This window comes from Chanos chanos, chromosome 10 (genome assembly GCF_902362185.1).
Source record: "Chanos chanos chromosome 10, fChaCha1.1, whole genome shotgun sequence".
NCBI classification, from domain to species: domain Eukaryota; kingdom Metazoa; phylum Chordata; class Actinopteri; order Gonorynchiformes; family Chanidae; genus Chanos; species Chanos chanos.
In genome coordinates, this window is record NC_044504.1 from 25,273,727 (window position 1) to 25,295,583 (window position 21,857).

Consider the following 21,857-nt stretch of genomic DNA (forward strand, 5'->3'; position numbering starts at 1 on the left):
CTTGTGTGTGCATGTATGTGTGTGTCAGTGTGTGTATGTGTGTAAGGGAGTGAGTGAATATCTATACAAGAGAGAGAATATGTATTTCTGAACACAAAAGGAAGATGAAGAGAGTGTGTTTTAAAGAGAAGAAGAGTGAAAGACAGGGTAAGTGAGAAAGAGACAGAGAGAGGTTAACAGTAGATGAACCCTGGACCACCGGGCCTGTCTTGCTTCATTAATATTCTGACTCAGCGAAAGTCAGACGTATTTATTTATAAAAATAAAACTGCTGTATACATCCCCTCCACAGGTCACAGACCACCACCACACAGGTCACACTTACAGACAATACTCACTTTTCTACTGAGCATGTGTGTTATATCTCTGGAGTTTGGGCCACCAACAGCCCAATACCATCTAAAGCCCAGATAAGATCCACAAGCCATCAACCAAGCCTTTATTCCACTGAAACACTTAAAACGTTTTTAACAAGACTGGTTTAAATGAGTATTTGCACTGTATGTGCATTGTAATGCTCTATGTGTTCTACAATGTGTACAGTAATTTATGTGTGTGTAATGTAATAATGTGAATGTATGGGTGCAATAATGTTCTGTGTGCACCATCATACTGTATGTGTGATGTATGTGTACTTAATACTGTACATGTGTACTCTTGCACAATTTTGTGATGTAATGCTTTTTGTGTACTGTAACACTGTGGCTTCCATTTGCTTACTGTACTGTAATACTGTAATATTATATGTGCATTGTAATAATGTAACACTGTAATACTGTATGTGTTCTGTAATACTGAAATATTGTAATACTGTAATACTGCACTGCGATGGACTGGCGACCTGTCCAGGGTGTTTCCCCGTCATTCGCCCAGTGAGCGCTGGGATAGGCTCCAGCACCCCACGCGACCCTAATAAGTATAAGCGGCTTTGAAAGTGAGTGAGTGAGTGAGTGTAATACTGTATGTGTATTGTTATACTGAAATATTGTAATACTGTAATACTGTATGTGTACTGTAATACTGAAATATTGTAACACTGTAATACTGTAATAGTGTTTGTGTACTGTAATATTGTTACACTGTAATATTGTAATACTGTAATACTGTATGTGTACTGAATTCTGTAGCTGAATTCTGTGAATTCTGTAGCTGTAATACTGAAATATTGTAATACTGTAACACTGTAATAGTGTTTGTGTACTGTAATATTGTTACACTGAAATATTGTAATACTGTAACACTGTAATAGTGTTTGTGTACTGTAATATTGTTACACTGAAATATTGTAATACTGTAACACTGTAATAGTGTTTGTGTACTGTAATATTGTTACACTGAAATATTGTAATACTGTAACACTGTAATAGTGTTTGTGTACTGTAATATTGTAACACTGTAACTCTGTGACACTGTAATACTGTAACTGTAATACTGTAATATTATATTTGTGCTGTAATACTGTAACATTGTGTGTGTGTGTGTGTGTGTGTGTGTGTGTGTGTGTGTGTGTGTGTGTGTGTGCTTCCTCTTGAATGTACCATCTTGTCTCCTCTGTTTTTTGAGTGCTCTGTGGTACCCCCTACTGACTGTGAGAAGAACATCATTATTCAACCCTGAAAAAAGTGAAGAGTTAGGCATTTTCATTGAAACCCTCCTTTATCTGATCTACAGTAAACAGGGAGATGTGATTTTTCAACAGGAATTTGCCTTTTATACACTTCCTGGTCTTTGCAGTAAAGACAAAATGAAAAGACAGCCATTCTTAAAACAAATCCTTACACCTCTCTCTCAATTCATGACACAGTCACTGTCAAAAATGCCCTGGGAATTTCCTGATTGCCCTTAGAATCTCTTCCAGGGTTCCGGAATCCCATCCAAGGGTTACAACATTCTAAAACAACTCCTGTCCTGGCAAGATGTGTGAAAAACACAGTGGAATGCCCAAGGAAAATCCTGACATTCCTGACTCAAAGCCTCATTTTCCAAGACGTTGTGGGAAGAACTTTACAAGGACTGATGTTCTCTTGATCTGTCTGATAGTACATAAACCTTCAATGAGGGATATTATTTCCTATACAAAACATATTGTTGTCCCTGTTTATATCTAGGAATAATACATTCCTCTATCTATCCACCACTCTGCACTTTCTCCTTCTTTTCTTCCTTCTCAATCCCAATCTCTCTCCCTTCCTCTCTCTCCCTTCTTCTCACTCTACATCTGTTCCTGTAGTGTCTTTAAACAGAGACAGTGTGGAGAGGGAGTGATGTATGAAAACACTAAGCTCCCTCAGGCAACAGAAGCCATTTTGGCTCCCTGTAGGGAACAGTTTTACTCACAAAAGTTTATTTCATGAGTTTACTCTAAGGTCTAGACAAATGAGTTTCACAGAACAACAGAGAAGGAGAGAGAGAGAGAGAGAGAGAGAGAGAGAGAGAGAGATTTAACGGTCAGTTTGTTCATCTGTATCACAGATGCTACACAGGCACAGCTACATGTATGTCAACCGTATCCATGATGACATAGTTAAGACATAAAACACACACTCACACAGGGACACAGGGCATACGTTAATAGAGGAGCGAAAGCTCTACTCCCCTGTAACTATGAATGAATCAAACAAAATTGAAGAGTCTAGAGTGAGACTGACAGAAATGAAATAACCTAGAACATTAATAACTACACTGGAGAGTTACACACTGAAACAATTTACATTACCCTTTAAAGGAGCACTCCAGATGACATGACACCATCCATTTGTGAAGAGAACCACTTCTAATGACAGGGCTTTGTAACACTGCTTAGCTGTGTGAAGGAGCAAACCAACAGCCCAAAAACAGAAGGTGTAAGCAAGTCACAGACACCAACAATTTAAACAACAGAAGATCAAATGACTCTCTGTGAGCCGTCAGTGGTTCTAGCAAAGTTTAATACCTGCAGTGGAATGGCCTTATCTTCTGTCCACAGAAGGGAAAGTCCAGTTCATAAAGAGCATGTGGTCTTTAGGCTTCACAGTCTCTGGCCTGTTATGGGTGATTTTTGTGAAATGGGACAAATGGGATCATTTATTTTGTCTCTTGCCTTCCTTATAAGATTTTATTTATATATTTTTTTATTCATACTTGTCTGGTAACGGAGGATTAGCAAAGTAAGAATTACATTGTACACTGTAACTGCCTGTTTTGCTGTGCACATGACAATAAAACTCTTGAATCTTGAATCTAATGCTACCCTTTAATCAGCTTCAATACAAGCACACCATTTCTTTTTAAACCACATTTTCTTTTAAACTATTGTTGTTCTCTGTTCTCTTGTTTGGCAAAGAAAGCTATAAATAGACTTAAACTTCAGCAGCCTGCTGCTGAATGATAACCAGGACATGAGAGAGTGAACATCACACCTCTCTCAGCCAAACTGTACTGGATTCTCAGTTCTCTTAAGAATTATTTCACAATCTCATCAGTTACCTTTTAAACTATCAAAGGTATGTCTGATGAATTATACTACCAGCCATTACTTAGATCATGCTACCTTTTAGATGTACCATGGAGTCTATGCAAAAAAAAAAGTGATGAAGCTACCTTTTGTTTTTCTGTATCCAAGTTATGGAACTGTGTCATGTACATCAACTGTACAACTGTATCCTCTTCATCAGGCGGCAAATATCAGCTGTAAAAAAAAAAAAAAAAAAAAAAATTGAAAAACCATAGGATTTTTTCCTTTCTTTTTAGACTGACCATGGATAAAATATATTTAATTTTCATAAGCTTTTCATTACAATATATTATTTAATACCCACAATTATTTATTTAACAGTGTTAATAGTGTCATTTCCACTACTTTATCTCTCATTTCATTATGTGATTTTATGGTCTAATTGCCGTTGTTTGTGTTGACTGTGCGGGAATCATGACGTGTGTCACGTCCTGTGTGTGAGAGGGTACTGTAAAAATTAATTCTTAAAAAATATGTAAACTACTGTTATTTTTGTTGTCGTTATCATTATTATTAGTCGTCGTAGTTGTGGCAGAAGTAGTGGTATTTAGCAGAAAATGTCTGTGAAAGGGTGCTTTAAAATAGTAATTAAGATAGGAAACAGTATAACTATTTCTTTTCAGTGTGTTTGGATGAGCATTCACAGAGTGTAAGAGTTCTGAGGGACTGAACCAGGTCCTTCACTGAAAACATATTTTTGTCTAAATAAATGTTATTAATTTCTAAATTAATGAAGAACTCAGTGGTGAAGACTTCGAGACAGGGGCTGTCAGTACTTCACCTTAAGGGCATCCACAGGCTGCAGTAGCGGCTTATTTCCATTAGGTAGGGCTTGTGAGCCATGACCAGAAAAAATCAGGGCTGGTTTTAGGATCTCAGGACAGACACCCAGAGGGGGGTGCAGAAACATCTTCCTTGGGGGAGTTTTTTTTCTTAATTTACTAATTTACAAATCATATAATGAACAGAAATTTTTGTATACTAGATCGCATTTTCATCCATGCCTTTGGCAGCGACAAAAAAAAAAAGTCCAATATGGTTGTACTGACTGTAAATTAATCCTATTTGTGGATGGTGAGGAGTAGTGCTAGAATTGCAAACATAACGTGAGACTACTAAACATATCACTTTTGTCTGCTCCATCGTATGATTATTCCACCTGTGCACACAGTAAACTCTTCTCACCGCACTTCTTCTCTGTACTTTGGTATTTTGTCGGGTTTTTACTGTATCAACGATATGAACAACTTTCAGTTTCTGTAAAGAAATGATGAATTTTTACTTCTATACATTTCTATTGATAATTATCTTTTTTATTATTATTATTTTGCACTGTCAGTTGTAAGACATAATTTTTAATTTATTTTGGTTTTATCCTGAATGTGTTTGGGAATCACCGCTATTTTAATATTGTGGTAGGACCAAACAGACACAGACACCTGCAAAATCGTGTATATTTGTGTGTCTAGCTTGCAATACTTGATTTGTGCACTCATTATCGTCAGTGTGAGAGCATCGGCTGACGAATGCCAGAGCGGTGCCAAAAATTTCGACATGGGACTGAAGGTGGCAGCAGTAAGTGTGTTAGTCACAGATAGTACTGGCACAGGCGACCAGCCTTATTCAAAAGGAATGTTTACCTTTCTTTGTCCATGGAACGATTCATAAAGGATGAAGTGTCTGCTTTGGGACATACATGTTAGCCATCAACTTTCAAGAAAGTTGAATTTTATAACAAGCAGTATGGTTGGTTTTTTGTTGTTGTTGTTTTTCATTTTTTACTTATGGAAATTTCAGTACATTAAAAACCTGATACTTTAAGACTTTGAGTGAAGCTTTTTTGTTTTTAATCTCTCCTTTCATTCAAGTGTAATAACTGGATACTTTAATCACCCCTTTATTTTTAAAAATTTTTCTTAACCATCCCCATTAAGCATGATTCCTTATTTAAGTTGTTTATTTGATTACACTTGATATCTAAGCATCTGCAAGGAGGCAGATGTCTTGAATGTGGTGATATGAAGTTGAAGAAAAGAGCATGGTGCTTGGGATTCGTATAAGAGTACAGTGAAACACTGAGATGATCAAATTATGGTTTAAAAAATGACATAAACATTTGAGACTGGATTTTAACTCCCCAAAAGCCCAACCCTGAAGCAGCCTCTCAGCACAACAAACCTACAAGAGTGAAAAAGAGCGAGAGGAGCATTACTGAAGTCATGTTCTGGAAAAGTTTTAAACACACACACACACACCATAGAAATCTGCATACCAAAACACAAATATCAGCATACCAAATCTGCATACACAAACATGTAATATCAGGTGCTGCATAACCTCTTATTCCCAGAGAGAGAGAGAGAGAGAGAGAGAGAGAGAGAATGCAAAAATTCTTGCAGAAATGTGTATATCCACATCAGAAAATCCATGTTTCTGTATGAGCAGTGATTGGAGAAAGTTCTGTGTTTAAATTAACTTTCATGAAATATATGTTTGTTCACATCTCACTTAGTTCAAAGTAAACATGTGCAGAAAATGACCCCATACGGTACCCTGATCCTGACCTATGCTCCTTGTTAAACTTCGTGTCATCTCTGGTGTAGACCTATGGGAGTGAGGTGTGGAGACCTTTACTTAAACGCATAATGTAGCATAAACCAAAATTATACCTTCACAAACTGTCAAACTCTCACTGTCCTCCTAGAGCGGAACTCCCGCCACTGTCCCAGTCTGATCTACACCACATCTGTCAAACTCACAATGTCTCCCTACGGGAAGCAATTGCGAGTTCCATATGCTATACATCCACCGCTATCGATGGAAAAACCACATTTATTACCCCCAAACCAGAGGGCGGTGCATTGTGGGAGGAGCGGAAGTGAAGGAAGTCGTTTAGGATGGGACTGAATTCTGGAGAGCAATAGCGAACGCAGGGAGTGAAATAACGGAATATTGACCATTTCGGTGAAAACTAAGCTACTCACGCAAAACAAACTCAATAACTGACACACACGCTCTCCAAGCTCAGAATACACAGTCTCCACTGCTCCGCCTCGGTTGGACTGTACATTATGCATTCAGACAGTAGGCTGGGATGGACGCGTCGGTAATGGTGGGGAGAGGAACCGGAGGCGTCTCGGTCTTTCTCCTGAACGCTATCATCGTCTTAACTGTTAGGGGTACCCATGCGCAGACAGGTAAGTAAAATGCATTTCGACCTGGAGTTTAATGGTGCCGTAGGAATGAAGTTTTCCGTTAAAAATGACTTATAGTTGTCCGCCCACGCACTGTAAAGTCTTACTCGAATTGCGCTTTCACAACATTATGAAGTTTTGGATACAGTAACAGGGCTCCTCACCAGAGAAGGAGAAAGAGAGAGATGCCTTACATGGGCCGGCCTCTCTCTCTCTCTCTCTCTCCCTCTCTCTCTCTCTCTCTCTCACACACTCCAAATATGTTGTCTCGGCAGTACTGCTGGCCCGTTGTCTACTTCGAAAGTGCGTTTAATAAAAGTTTAATTTTTGGTGAAATGTCACACTTGGAAGTTGTTTATAAAGAAAGTTTCAGCCGCAAAGAAAAAGACAGAAACTGATGAGCTTTAGGTGAATAGAGGGGTAAAGAGCGAGGGAGGTGGGGGCGTTGTTTTTGTTCCGGGGGTCTGGCGATTGTCCAGTATCGATTACGTAAGAGCAGCTCAGTGTTGAGATTCATATGGTGTGTTTTGTGGGTGCGCGTGCAAGGCGTGACAGGCTCCAATATCGCCATTATTGGAGCTGAGAGCAGTGTGTGTGTGTGTGTATGTGTGTGTGTGTGTGTGTGAGAGAGAGAGAGAGAGAGAGAGAGAGAGAGAGACCTTTGTAGATTTGAAATGGAGCTGATTTAGTGTGAGGTGTGGAGACTAAAGAAGAGCTGGTTGATATAGTCAGTATCTCTGTCTCTGCCTCTCTTTGTACTTCTGTGTGTATATTTGTATTGGTCTCTGTTCCTATACCTGTGTGCGTGTATCTAAATGTATGGCTGTGTTGCAGGTGATGGCTGTGGGCACTCGGTACTGGGTGTGGACAGCGGCAGCGTCGCATCTCTGGGTTACCCCCTGTCCTACCCAAACCACAGTGTGTGTGTGTGGGAGATCAGCATCAGCGTGGGACACACACTCCTCTTACGCATCGCTGACCTTGACATCAACACACAGAACTGCCAGCTGTCATACCTCAGACTCTATAACGGCATTGGACCCGACAGGACTGAGATGGGTGAGAGAGAAAGAGAATATTACTGTCTTTTTTTATTATTATTATTTATCTTACATTGATGTTACATTGTCTTTTTACAATGTGGCTAGTTACAGTTATATGAGAACTGAACAGAACTATGGGATTTTGGCATTTTCTGTGTGGCTCAGTGCATAAAGCCAAAATGTCAAAACAAACGTAACACTTGCTTTGATGTTACTGAATTGAACCTGAGCTAATCCAGGCCTGCTCTAGAGGAGGAGACATTGTGACTGTCGCTGCTGATATAGTCCTATGCTGAGGGAGGAAAGGGGTCAACTTATTTACTGTTAGATCTTTTTCTTACTGTTTAAGGTGTGATCATAGTTAATATACAATCTAGTGTAAGAGTTGTCAATGCAGTTTTATTTTATTATGGTGCACCTTGTGGATGAATCCATGCCATATGATATTCATATTACAAAAGGGAAGTGGGCACTGTAGCACTTGATTTGAAGATTTAAACGGGATCACACAGTTTTCTTTGATTTCTCACCTCAAGGAAGTAACAAACGTTGAGTTGATTTCTCATCCTCAGCCTTTCATGTGATTTCTCCAGTCCGATACACTGTGCTAGTTGAAACTGGATGATGTTTGTAAAGGCGTCACTGTGACAGTGCTTGTAGATGAGATGTTTTCACACAGTGTCATCAGCGTTCACGCCAAAGTCAGCCAGTAACGCTGGAATAGCACTCTTCGGTATTAAAATTGGCTCACTTTGTTTTCTGTTTCTGTGTTTCTTTGTTATTTGGTCCATCCATAGAATCTCATTTCAGTTGCTTGTCTCTTGATAGGTGAACTTTGAAATGATATTTGAAAATGAAGACTTATCACCTGATTAAAAAAAAAACTAAAAGAAACTGCCCAAATATCTAATCTCATTCAAACCAAATTTCAGTATCCATTATGCTTTTGGTTGTTGTCTTCCTTTACTGCAGAGCACAGGCTAAAATGATCTTTGCGTGATATCAAGATATCAAGTAGGAATTTACATTTTGGCACAAGTCTTAGCCAGCTGTAGTATTTCCTTTAATTAGTTAATAGCCTGTCATCAATAGCTCATTTCTTAAACCCTGTTTTCACCTTGTTTACACTTGAAATAAAATTAAATTACAAGTATAACTTCACGCTTTTTGTTCATAGCAAATAGCATATCGACAAAACTAGGAATCAGCCTGTTGACTGTCAACAGTCCACTGAAAGCATCCCATGTCTCAGGTCACTGAACCACTGAAGCGGTTAACTACTCACATCCCCAGTAAACTAGCCATGCTCTAGGGGTCATAGTGACTCAGCCAGGACTAGTGTGGCATTTCTCTGGTGGGATGGTCAAACTGACTTCTTCAGGGTGATTTTCCTGTTTAATATGTCTTCTCCAACATGGCCCACTTGTCCCTCACTCTGAGATAACCATCTCTGATTTTACAGCACATTCTTTAGTACATGACAATCTGCAGTTCATATTGTATATGACCTATTCTCATTATTAACGAGCAGATTAATTACATGCCATGAAAATACAGTAATAGCCTGTGTGCACTTATAATTAACCTCTAATTAATGTTTAATTCACATTTTATTGAAATCTTTATATTCCTCCGTCTGTCTCGCCCTCTGTAGTGAATCTGTGCAGTCTAACTGTCTCTGTAGTGAATCTGTGCAGTCTAACTGTCTCTGTAGTGAATCTGTGCTGTCTAACTGTCTCTGAAGTAAAGCTGTGCTGTCTAACTGTCTCTGAAGTAAAGCTGTGCAGTCTAACTGTCTCTGTCTCTCTGTAGTGAAGTTACGCAGTGGGGCTAAACTCTGTCTCTGCCTCTCTGTTCTGAAGCTGTGCGGTCTAACTGTCTCTGTCTGTCTCTCTGTAGTGAAGCTGTGCGGTCTAACTGTCTCTGTCTGTCTCTCTGTAGTGAAGCTGTGCGGTCTAACTGTCTCTGTCTATCTCTAGTGAAGCTGTGCAGTCTAACTGTCTCTGTCTGTCTCTCTGTAGTGAATCTGTGCGGTCTAACTGTCTCTGAAGTAAAGCTGTGCAGTCTAACTGTCTCTGAAGTAAAGCTGTGCAGTCTAACTGTCTCTGTCTGTCTCTCTGTAGTGAAGCTGTGTGGTCTAACTGTCTCTGTCTGTCTCTCTGTAGTGAAGCTGTGCGGTCTAACTGTCTCTGTCTGTCTCTCTGTAGTGAATCTGTGCGGTCTAACTGTCTCTGTCTGTCTCTCTGTAGTGAAGCTGTGCGGTCTAACTGTCTCTGTCTGTCTCTCTGTAGTGAAGCTGTGCAGTCTAACTGTCTCTGTCTGTCTCTCTGTATTGAGGCTGTGCGTTCTAACTGTCTCTGTCTGTCTCTCTGTAGTGAAGCTGTGCAGTCTAACTGTCTCTGTCTGTCTCTCTGTAGTGAATCTGTGCGGTCTAACTGTCTCTGTCTCTCTGTAGTGAAGCTGTGCGTTCTAACTGTCTCTGTCTGTCTCTCTGTAGTGAATCTGTGCGGTCTAACTGTCTCTGTCTGTCTCTCTGTAGTGAAGCTGTGCAGTCTAACTGTCTCTGTCTGTCTCTCTGTAGTGAAGTTGTGTGGTCTAACTGTCTCTGTCTGTCCCTCTGTAGTGAAGCTGTGCAGTCTAACTGTCTCTGTCTGTCTCTCTGTAGTGAAGCTGTGCGGTCTAACTGTCTCTGTCTGTCTCTCTGTAGTGAATCTGTGCGGTCTAACTGTCTCTGTCTGTCTCTCTGTAGTGAATCTGTGCAGTCTAACTGTCTCTGTCTGTCTCTCTGTAGTGAATCTGTGCAGTCTAACTGTCTCTGTCTGTCTCTCTGTAGTGAAGCTGTGCAGTCTAACTGTTTCTGTCTCTCTGTAGTGAATCTGTGCGGTCTAACTGTCTCTGTCTGTCTCTCTGTAGTGAAGTTGTGTGGTCTAACTGTCTCTGTCTGTCCCTCTAGTGAAGCTGTGCAGTCTAACTGTCTCTGTCTGTCTCTCTGTAGTGAATCTGTGCGGTCTAACTGTCTCTGTCTGTCTCTCTGTAGTGAATCTGTGCAGTCTAACTGTCTCTGTCTGTCTCTCTGTAGTGAATCTGTGCAGTCTAACTGTCTCTGTCTGTCTCTCTGTAGTGAAGCTGTGCAGTCTAACTGTTTCTGTCTCTCTGTAGTGAATCTGTGCGGTCTAACTGTCTCTGTCTGTTTCTCTGTAGTGAAGTTGTGTGGTCTAACTGTCTCTGTCTGTCCCTCTAGTGAAGCTGTGCAGTCTAACTGTCTCTGTCTGTCTCTCTGTAGTGAAGCTGTGCAGTCTAACTGTCTCTGTCTGTCTCTCTGTAGTGAAGCTGTGCAGTCTAACTGTCTCTGTCTGTCTCTCTGTAGTGAATCTGTGCGGTCTAACTGTCTCTGTCTGTCTTTCTGTAGTGAAGCTGTGCAGTCTAACTGTCTCTGTCTGTCTCTCTGTAGTGAATCTGTGCGGTCTAACTGTCTCTGTCTGTCTCTCTGTAGTGAAGCTGTGCGGTCTAACTGTCTCTGTCTGTCTCTCTGTAGTGAAGCTGTGCGGTCTAACTGTCTCTGTCTGTCCCTCTGTAGTGAAGCTGTGCAGTCTAACTGTCTCTGTCTGTCTCTCTGTAGTGAAGCTGTGCGGTCTAACTGTCTCTGTCTGTCTCTCTGTAGTGAATCTGTGCGGTCTAACTGTCTCTGTCTGTCTCTCTGTAGTGAATCTGTGCAGTCTAACTGTCTCTGTCTGTCTCTCTGTAGTGAATCTGTGCAGTCTAACTGTCTCTGTCTGTCTCTCTGTAGTGAAGCTGTGCAGTCTAACTGTTTCTGTCTCTCTGTAGTGAATCTGTGCGGTCTAACTGTCTCTGTCTGTCTCTCTGTAGTGAAGTTGTGTGGTCTAACTGTCTCTGTCTGTCCCTCTAGTGAAGCTGTGCAGTCTAACTGTCTCTGTCTGTCTCTCTGTAGTGAAGCTGTGCAGTCTAACTGTCTCTGTCTGTCTCTCTGTAGTGAAGCTGTGCAGTCTAACTGTCTCTGTCTGTCTCTCTGTAGTGAATCTGTGCGGTCTAACTGTCTCTGTCTGTCTTTCTGTAGTGAAGCTGTGCAGTCTAACTGTCTCTGTCTGTCTCTCTGTAGTGAATCTGTGCGGTCTAACTGTCTCTGTCTGTCTCTCTGTAGTGAAGCTGTGCGGTCTAACTGTCTCTGTCTGTCTCTCTGTAGTGAAGCTGTGCGGTCTAACTGTCTCTGTCTGTCTCTCTGTAGTGAAGCTGTGCGGTGGGGCTCAACTTGAGGACAATGTGTTTCAGTCAGCTGGACATCAGGTCACTGTGCAGTTTATGAGCGGCCCCCATGCCAAAGTCCGTGGGTTCTTTCTCTCCTATGCCACCAACCAGCACCCAGGTACTGTGTGTGTGTGTGTTAGAATAAGACAGCTTTCCAAAAGAGTCCCACAGAGAAAAGCAATATCCCATGATTTGTGTTCAAGAATGTCTGACAGAGAGTCCATTACAAAGTACTGCATCATTGCACATACTCTCAACCACACACACATCATCCCCAGCAAAGCTGTAGGAATTCCATAAGCTTGGATGTTCAGGATGTACCATGCAGTACTGAACACCTTATCAGATCTGTGTGTGTGTGTGCGTGTGTGTGTGTGTTTGTGAATGAATTTCACATGAGTCAGGAGAGAGTCAGACTGAAATATGCTGTGGATTGTAATAATGGACTGAGTGGTCACCACAAGAGAAAACCCCCACACACACACACACACACACACACACATTTTTTCTCTGTGGTTGGTAGCTGTCTCTCTATCTTAGTGTGTCTATCTCATTTGAAAGCTGTTGACCTTTTTCGTCTGTAAAAAGTAGAGGCCTGTTGTTATTTTTTTAGAAGTGGAGAGACATGGCTATGGTGCTACGGTGCACCATTAAGAATGGTGCATAAGAACAATACACAGTTATAATGGCTCATTTTTTTTCTTTTCAGATCTGATCTCTTGTTTGGAGAGAGGGGATCAATTCACTGAGGCAGAATTCAGGTAGATATTTTGAAATTTGTGCGTGTTTGGGAGTGTGAATGTGTTTTGTAAGTGCGCGTATATTTTTAAGGAATGCCTTTTTCTCAAGTCTGTTTATATGAATGTTTGTGTAATTCTCTTGTTCTCTTTAAAGTAAATTCTGCCCTGCTGGCTGTCTGACTGAGTTTGGGGAAGTTTCTGGAACTGTCCCTCATGGCTACAGAGATGTGAGTGTGACCTCTGTTTGTATGTGTCTGTACGTGCATGTGTGTGTGCGTGTGTGTGTGTGTGTGCGTGTGTGCGTGTGTGTGCGCGTGTGTTCAGTGGTTAATAAGTGCAGACAATTTGGATTCTCCCCCCAGTCTGTCTCTGTCTGACTGATGATCTCATACTGCAGGGTGTGGTTGTCTCAAGGGGGTGAATGTGTAAGCAAAGAACATTATTTACACATTGTGTGTGTGTGTGTGTGTGTGTGTGTGTGTGCGCGCGCGCACGTGTTTTAACATGAGAGGGAAGCTTAATCTATGAGTTGCTGAGTTTTGGGGCTCATTGGAAAGGGGATGATAATTTCTGGGTTTGTAAGTGTGTATGCATGTGTACATGTCTCTGTTTTTGGATTTCAGCAGAGTGTGCTTAGTTGATGTCTTTATGAGAAACAGTTATGTTTTTATTTGTATATGTGTTTAAATATATGTTCATATGTATATGTATACATATGTTTGTGTGTGTGTGTGTGTGTGTGTGTGTGTATTTATATATCTGTGCGTGTGTGTGTGTGTCTACTTGGTATTCTAGGAAGGTCTGTGTATGATTGTGTGTGTCTTAGAGTCTCTGTAGGGTGTGTGGGCCCGTGCGTGTGTGTGTCAGAGAGGTTAGGTCACTTTTTGGCTGGATGGTTTTGTAATGTAGTCCAGCTGAGAGAGCAGATACTCCCCTTGTGTGTGTGTGTGTGCGCGGCGCAAAAGTTTGACTGCCTGGGAAGTTGTGATTTATTTGTTAGGTGTGGTTTACAGCTGCATGGATGGATGGATAGATAGATAGATAGATAGATAGATAGATAGATAGATAGATAGATAGATAGATAGATAGATAGTGGGCAATACTTTGAATGTACTTGATGTATTGTGGCTTGTTCTACGTGCAATGTAGTAAATGACTATATCGTGAACATCGAGTACAGATTGTCGCGTAATTTTTCTAAGCCAACAGCATGAGACTCGCTTTAGCGTTTTGCTTCCCTCGCCCTCTCCTATGGCTCTCTCCCTCTCACGGATGCAAAAAGAAAAAATAAAAACTCACATACATATGTCACACATACTCACCTGCCCATCCAGACCACTCTCCTGGGTGAGTGTGTGTGACGTTAGGTGAGACGTGTGTTTTTGTATCTGGGGGGAACAAGGAAAGAGCCTGGAAAGAGTAAAAGAAGTGAAGCGTCAACGCAAGTTTATTAGTGGTGAGTTCAGAAACGGTAATAGAAGATGGAAGTGGACGAATTGGTTCCGAAAAGAAACAGCACTGGATCCATCGTCCGGCACTTGAATAAATGTCATTTTATTAAATTGAACTTGGTTGTGATTTCTCCCTTTTTACGTGCACGTTTAAAATTGTTCCAGTTGAAATTACTATAAATATAATGAATATAAACAAGAATGTTTTCATGCAGACATATGTTGCAGGGACAGGAATAATCATACTGGTGTGATTGTGTGCATCAAAGGCTTAAATCAAGCATTTACGAAGTGCTATGGAGGACATTTCAAAATATTGAGATATATATCGTGCATCACGATATAGCCTAAAAATATTTCAGACTACTTTCCGAATATAGCCGAAGATTATTTTTTAGGCCATATTGCCCAGCCCTAGATAGGTAGATAGACAGACAGATAGATAGATAGGTAGATAGACAGACAGACAGAGACATGGAGACATGGATACAACCAGATGTGTATCTGAAACCCCTATAACTGGTGCATCTCTCTCTCAGTCATCTGTGCTGTGTTTGGCTGGGATCCATGCGGGTGTGGTATCTAATATGCTGGGTGGGCAGGTCAGTGTGATCAGCAGTACAGGCATCCCACACTATGACAGCACCACAGCCAACAATGTCACATCTGTGCTGTGAGTACCACCACTACACTTCTATATCACATACTTTTCCTCTCATTTCATTTCATTCTCTGTCAGTTCACAGCAGTCTGTGCCATTAATAAAGCTACCCTTCCTCATTCTCTCTGTGTCTTTGTGTGTGTGTCTCTCTCTCTATCTCTCTCTCCCTCTCCCTCTCCCTCTTCCACAGTGGTGGTCTTTCCCCTGGTTTGTTCACATTTAAGACAAGTGGTGAGTTTTGATTTAAGATCTAGACAAATACACACGCACAGAGATATTGCATCTTAGTAGTGATAACTCTCTATTTCTCACACACACACACAGGTTGTTATGGGATGCTGGGTTTGGAATCAGGTGTGGTCAGCAGCTCTCAGATCTCTGCCTCCTCTGTTTGGGAGTGGAGCCATGACAACAGTCTGGCTAATCAGGACACAGTCTGGGGCCCCTCAGGGGCAAGACTGAAGAAGGCGGGGCTTCCGTGGGTGGCAGCCATCAGTAACCAGCATCAGTGGATCCAAGTGGACTTCATAAAAGAGAAGAGAATAACAGGTGAAGAGAGAGAAAGAAAGAAAGAGTGAGAGAGAGTACCTAGAAAGTGAGAGCATGTTTGTGCCCATGTGTGTGAGTGAGGGGTTTTCTTACATTTCCTGATTCTCTTCTCATTTCCGACTGATTACCGTATAGAATGACGTATGATCTGTTCTTTACCTCAGGGATCATTACTACAGGCTCCACCCTTTCTCAGTATCAGTTCTATGTCTCAGCCTATCGTATCCTATACAGCCGTGACGGACAGAAGTGGACAGGCTTTCGGGAAGCCGGCTCAAATCAGGACAAGGTAATGTGGAAGTTCTTGGACATTTATTTTTGTCCCCTTATGTCTGTTTGTGTGGTGTGCTGCTGTATTCTGTGCATTGTGTTGAGCTGTGTGTTTAGTGTTGTGCTGTGCTGTGTTTGTGCCTCGTTTTGTATTATTGTATTCTGCTTGTTTGGTGTTATGCTGTGTTATGGTCTTTGTGTGCTCTGTGTGGCCTGTTTGTGATATGAGCACATCTAACTGGCATTAGTATAGATCTGATGTGAACTAGAGTGTTGTGCGTTTGGGGGATGGGCAGGGGGCAACCACATGAACAGGATGTCTTTTTAAATTACACTAGCCCCAGAGATGTGTCAGTCAAACTGCACTTACTGCTCATGAATAATGAATAGTCATTGAGTAGCTGAGAGCTTAATGAGGAGAGCACATTGATTGGGTATAATCAAGGAAGCAAGTTGAACAGCTGAGGTCAAATGTGCACTGTGACCATGCAGACTGAATCTGTCTTGTGTTTTATGTGCCAGATTTTCCAAGGAAACACCAACTATTTCCAGGAAGTTCGGAACAACTTTATCCCACCAATCGATGCTCGATATATACGGATAAGTCCCACCCAGTGGCACCAGAGAATTGCTCTTAAAATGGAGCTGCTGGGCTGTCAACCGCACATAGGTGAGACAAGGACAGCCAAACGGATTTCACTTGCTTACAACCAGTCAACCAATCAGATAGTAGCTGGTAGGGTCACTACAAACCTTTAGCACTCTCAACAGAGTACGCACACAGTACACACTGTAACTAGTAGGAAGTAAAAAAGTTTCTTTACCGTGGTTCTGCTGAACTTGCCTGAATCCCATTCTTGTGTGTTTGTTCTGGTTAGCGAGGCCACGGATATTCCATTATGCACCACCTGCTTTACCTCCTCGCAAACACAGTACCAAGCCTCCTCTGCCAGAGTGTGTTACACACACCCCCAACATTCGAAACACCACAGTGCCGTCTCATGGACGTACTGGTAAGACACACAGGCACACACACACACACACACACACCCCAAATATTTGTAAATGTGTATATTTTGTGTACATGTTATGTAAATACTTAGATGACTCTTGTATTTGTACTGTGTAAATGTTGTGTGTAAATGTCTCAGAGGTCGCACTGGTAGCTGTTTTGGTGCCAGTATTGGTGATGGTCCTGACAGCTCCCATTCTGGTGATGGTGTGTGCATGGCTTTGGAGACACAGGTCAGAGTTCTTATCATCTATGTATGCCTTGAATACAGCCATTCACAGAATACACACCCACCTGTCCCCCACTGCCTAACCTCCCTTTCCTTAAAAAAAAAAAAAAAACTTGTCTTCTATCTGTGTTTGTCAAAGTATTCCAGGGGCGCAATACGAAGGGGTGAATTGACACTCAGTCTTATTGTGATCTCTGCTTATGAGGTATTAGAAATCTGACTGATGCACTGATTGTAAGTCGCTTTGGCTAAAAGCGTCTGCCAAATAACAAAATTGTAAATTGTAAGTGAACAGACTTGTCTTACTTTAAGGTAATTTGTTTTTCTAATGTAAAGCTATCTCTTCACTGGATGTAAATGTCAGCATTACTGTGCTAATCTCACTCAGCACAAGGTTTGTTATCACCCAGGATGATCTCAACCTTAAAGCCTGCCATCCAGACAAGTGAAACTCTCTCATACTGTGATATGGTCGTAATCTGCTATTGGGGAACTATATGCACTACAGCAAGCACAAGCCTTCTCGCAAACTGTGAGACAGATTATCTGGCTGCTGATTACAGTAGAGTTGCAATAACAGATAGGAAGAAATCTCTATTGTGAATAAAGTCTCTTGCTACGAATGCTCTCCCTTGTTAAGTAGTTATAAGTTATCTACAGTTAAAAAGTTCTTCCCGAGGAGCTAAATTAGCTGTGATGCTAAGTGCTGTGGACAAATGATGAGGTGTGGTAGCTGACAGTGGAGACTCATGCCCTCCCTTTCTCTATCTCTTTTGAATTTATGACGGTGTGGAAACAAGTAGTTTCCTTTAAAATGTCTCACAATAGAATTTACAGGACCTTGTAAATACAGGACAGCATTCCTCGGGCTGAGGAAAGCCATACTCTTGTTCAGTCCTGATCCAGAAAGTTCCATCAGCTTCTATAAGCTCCACTTCATAACTGTTTTCAAATCAAACCTATATTAGTAACATTCCAACAGGTCCTAGAAAACTCTGCCATTCAATGCATGGCCACATACTTAAAATTCACACAGTTGAGCAACATAAAAGTAAAAAAAAAAATTTTCATGAAATCATTATTGTATCAGCCATATAAATGTATTACATTTACAAAGAAGCAACTGATGCTGCAACAGAACACATAGAATTTACACAGTTGATTTTACAGTTCCAAGTTCTGTGTGGAAGGTTGTCTTTTTGGCAAAATTCCATAGTGTTTCAATATTTGAATGAGACACAGAAGGAATTCTTTTGTCTCTGCCCATGCTGCCGAAGCCTTTGAAGTGACGGATTCCATTGTCTGCTCCCTGTAGGTGTTGATGCATGGTCCATTGCTTTGTCAGGGCTGACATAAAACATGTCAGTGCAGTGCTGTATTTAGGCATTGTCAGGATTGGTCATAAGAGTTGCCCAGCTCTTGGCAAAAGGCATCGCTGACACTATCTGCTGGGAATTCCCAGCTCTCCTGTGTTGAGGGAAGTGTATTGTGCTTGGTTTGGATAGGCCTGTGCCTCTCCCACACTCAGAATAATGTGACATTATTCACCTAGACTTTCTCTCCCTTTTATAGTTGCTTTTCATTTGTCTGTTTGATGATGGTGGCATCACTGCAGCTGAACCTTTTTCTCCCTCCTACAGGAAAAACACTGAGGTGACCTATGACCTCCCACACTGGGAACGCACAGGTACACTGTGTGTGTGTATGTGTGTGTGTGTGTGTGTGTGTATGTGTTTACATATACATATAACCAGATGTGTTTGTGTTTGTTTATTTAAGGGTACATGCATAATGCTTGGATGTGTGTGTGTGTGTGTGTGTGTGTTGCAGTATGGTGGAAGAGTATGAAACAGTTGTTGCCATCTAAGCTTCCAGAGGGAGAAGAGTGTGTGCGGTACAGCTCTCCAGCCAGAGATCATCACAGACTACACAGTGAGCCTGCAGGTACATAGACCCACACTCCTCTGATCACGGATCTCACGCATGTTCACTTTAGTTGAGTTCACTTTTATTTATGTAGCGCTCTCCACAGTTAACATTGTCACAAAGCAGGTTTACATATTACCAGACCTGAGATGCACAGGGTGTAAGCCTCAGGTGACAGTGGGCATATTAAGAAAGGCTTACAGTGGGAAACCCATCGTCCTGTGGCTGTCATTGAGTACTTTGAGCGTATGACTGGAGCACATCTTGGAGGATTGTCTAAGTGCAGAAGTGTAATAGGGGTCAGATTTTATTTGGGATGTCTCAGCAGGAGTTTAGCAAGGAATAGATGTGGAAGGCAGATGATTATTGAAAGATTGGGGATGATACACAACACCACTGCTACTTTATGAGTTAATCCTGAGGGTATTTATGATTTACCGTGTATCATGTGTATATGTATAGGCGATTTCATTATTTCTTCATAACTGTTAAGCAACAGCTTTCTCTAGGACATTAGAAACAAAAGGAAACCTTGAAATTGATCCGTATATGTATTTAATAGACAAATCATTTTAGTTAAAATTTGGTCTCTTGAGAGAGTTTTAACAACAGCCCAGAGATTTGGATTTATGCCCAGGGTTTAAAGATTCATTTATCAAATCCAGGAGTGATTTGCCTGTTTGGGATAAAATCTCTTTAACAGTATGGGAACAGGATCAAGCATGCTGGTAGGACTAAATACTTTTACTCAGTTGGGGCAATACAGCCAAACTGTGTATTGTTTTTGCTTTTAGAGGATTGGGAAGAATAATGAATGTTATCTCTGATCTTCATTGTCTCAGTGAAAAACAAAATCCTAAAATCATATACAGCATTTTCGTATGTCTATTGACTCTTGCTCTCTCTCTCTCTTTTTCTCTCTCTCTCTCTCTGTAGAGTATGCTCAGCCATTGGTTAACAGTACATTGACTTCTCTGGGTCAAAGGTCAACCTTTAAGCCTAAGGATGGGGCTGATGCAGAGTACGACACTCCTTTGACCCCAGACCTTTACCATGCCTATGCTGAGCCACTGCCTGCCACAGGAGCTGAGTATGCCACACCCATCATGATTGACAGGGTCAAGCACCAATCAGGCGGCACACTACTGTTCATAGAGAGGGACAGATTGGCTCAGACAGAAAATGAGCAGACTGCTTACGATACACCCAAAAGCACACCTGACTTGGTCACGCCCAGTGATGGGCTGGTCTACCAGGTGCCACAAAATACCCACAATGCACCCAGCCATGGCACAAACTGACCACTTACTGCACAGACTCCATACAGATTATTACCTGCCTTTCCCAAAGACGCACACGTGTGTGTGTGTGTGTGTGCGCGCGCGCGTGAGTGCTATGTTCCTGAAAATGCGTGCCATACCAGTCCTATCACTGAAATTACACAGAAGAATGTTTGAAATAGAGAGAATGACTTCACTACTGTGTTTCAGCATGTTCAAAGAGTGTGTGTGTGTGTGTGTGTGTGTGTGTGTGTGTGTTTATGTGTGTGTGTGTTTGTGTTTCTCCTGTTAAACTGTGAGTCCTTGTATATCTGTCTCTGTCCATTCTCTCTCTCTGTGAAGCTGATATGTGTTTGTCGCTGTAGTTTTGCTCAGAATTTGTTGATGGCAGCTTGTTGTTCACAGGGCACATACTCCACCTATCTATTGTCCCCCTAACAATACTCCTCTTTACTACATTCTCACATTCCCCCCCTAACCATAACCCCCTCCCCCGCTTTACTCTCAGTGACTCCTGCTCTTCTCCGAGCTCACTGCTAAATTATACTCTCAAAGTCCTCATGCAACTCTGAAATTAAAACTGTAACTTGAAGGACAATCAGCCAAATGGAACATGACCAAAGTACTAATTTAAACCCTAAGCATAATCCCAGAGTGCCTCCTACCAAAATCCATACTACCAAATCCATACTCAGACTATCCTGCCAAAGTTCTTCTTCCTCCTATATGACCACATGCCCCCTTAAATCCATACTCGGACTATCCTGCCAAAGTTCTTCCTCCTATATGACCACATGCCCCCTTAAATCCATACTCAGACTATCCTTCCAAAGTTCTTCTTCCTCCTATATGACCACATGCCCCCTTAAATCCATACTCAGACTATCCTGCCAAAGTTCTTCTTCCTCCTATATGACCACATGCCCCCTTAAATCCATACTCAGACTATCCTGCCAAAGTTCTTCCTCCTATATGACCACCCTTAAGTTCCTCCTCAAACTGTGACCCGTATTCAGACTATTCCAAATATACTCCCAAATTGTTTGTTGGGGAGCCTTCTGACCTAACTGCCACAGCACCCCCCCCCCCCCGGAGGTTCCAGCTGCCCTACTGGTGTCTGCAGGTAAAAGGTGTAAAGAGGCCCTCAGTAGAGCCAAATGTGCTTGGCTCTGTGATCTGTTCCCATTGAAAAAACACAGCTTTATGACACCACTAAAAATCTTGCATGCACACACAGCCCTGCACCTTGTTAGCACGTTTCCATTTGAATCCTTGTCTAGACTAGTAACACTCGTGTAGTTGTGTGAACAGTGTGTGAAGTTGTGTAGGTTTACTTGTTTACTAGTAACTCTCCTCTCTGATCCAATGCCTCTCCTATCTGCCAGTAATTCTCCAAAAAGATTACACAACTAAGACAAAGTAACACTCATACTCGCATCACACTGGCAAATAGGTTCTGAGAGTTTGTTTAGCCTTATAGGAAAGATTTACCCATTTCTTTGATCTTTTCAGCATAATGATCTTAACTTAATACAACTTCATTTGGTTTGGGGGGGGGGGGGGGGGGGGGGGGGGTAATACATTCCTCTGGCTTGGTTAAGCTGTTCCAGCATGCATTGTTATTGGCATCCTGAGCTGTAAACAGGTTAAGTAAGAACTCAGTGTTGAAAAGATGAAAAGTTTCTGTTAGTTTCTTTTATACATATTCCTCAGTATCTACTGCATTCAGTCAGTTTGTTCCTTTCT

At 41.6% G+C, this 21,857-nt stretch overlaps 1 protein-coding gene across 1 annotated transcript; it reads left to right on the forward strand.

Moving 5' to 3' along the window:
• The first annotated feature begins 6,422 nt into the window (after nucleotides 1-6,422).
• Nucleotides 6,423-20,194, forward strand: dcbld2 (discoidin, CUB and LCCL domain containing 2). Its single transcript, XM_030786428.1, has 15 exons — nucleotides 6,423-6,690; nucleotides 7,522-7,746; nucleotides 11,974-12,111; nucleotides 12,703-12,754; nucleotides 12,888-12,960; nucleotides 14,724-14,857; nucleotides 15,036-15,076; nucleotides 15,170-15,394; nucleotides 15,559-15,683; nucleotides 16,187-16,334; nucleotides 16,543-16,677; nucleotides 16,816-16,909; nucleotides 18,546-18,592; nucleotides 18,736-18,849; nucleotides 19,768-20,194. Exons 1-15 carry the CDS (start codon nucleotides 6,588-6,590, stop codon nucleotides 20,130-20,132), a joined length of 2,019 nt encoding a protein of 672 aa, XP_030642288.1. The 5' UTR covers nucleotides 6,423-6,587; the 3' UTR covers nucleotides 20,133-20,194.
• The last annotated feature ends 1,663 nt before the right edge of the window (nucleotides 20,195-21,857 follow it).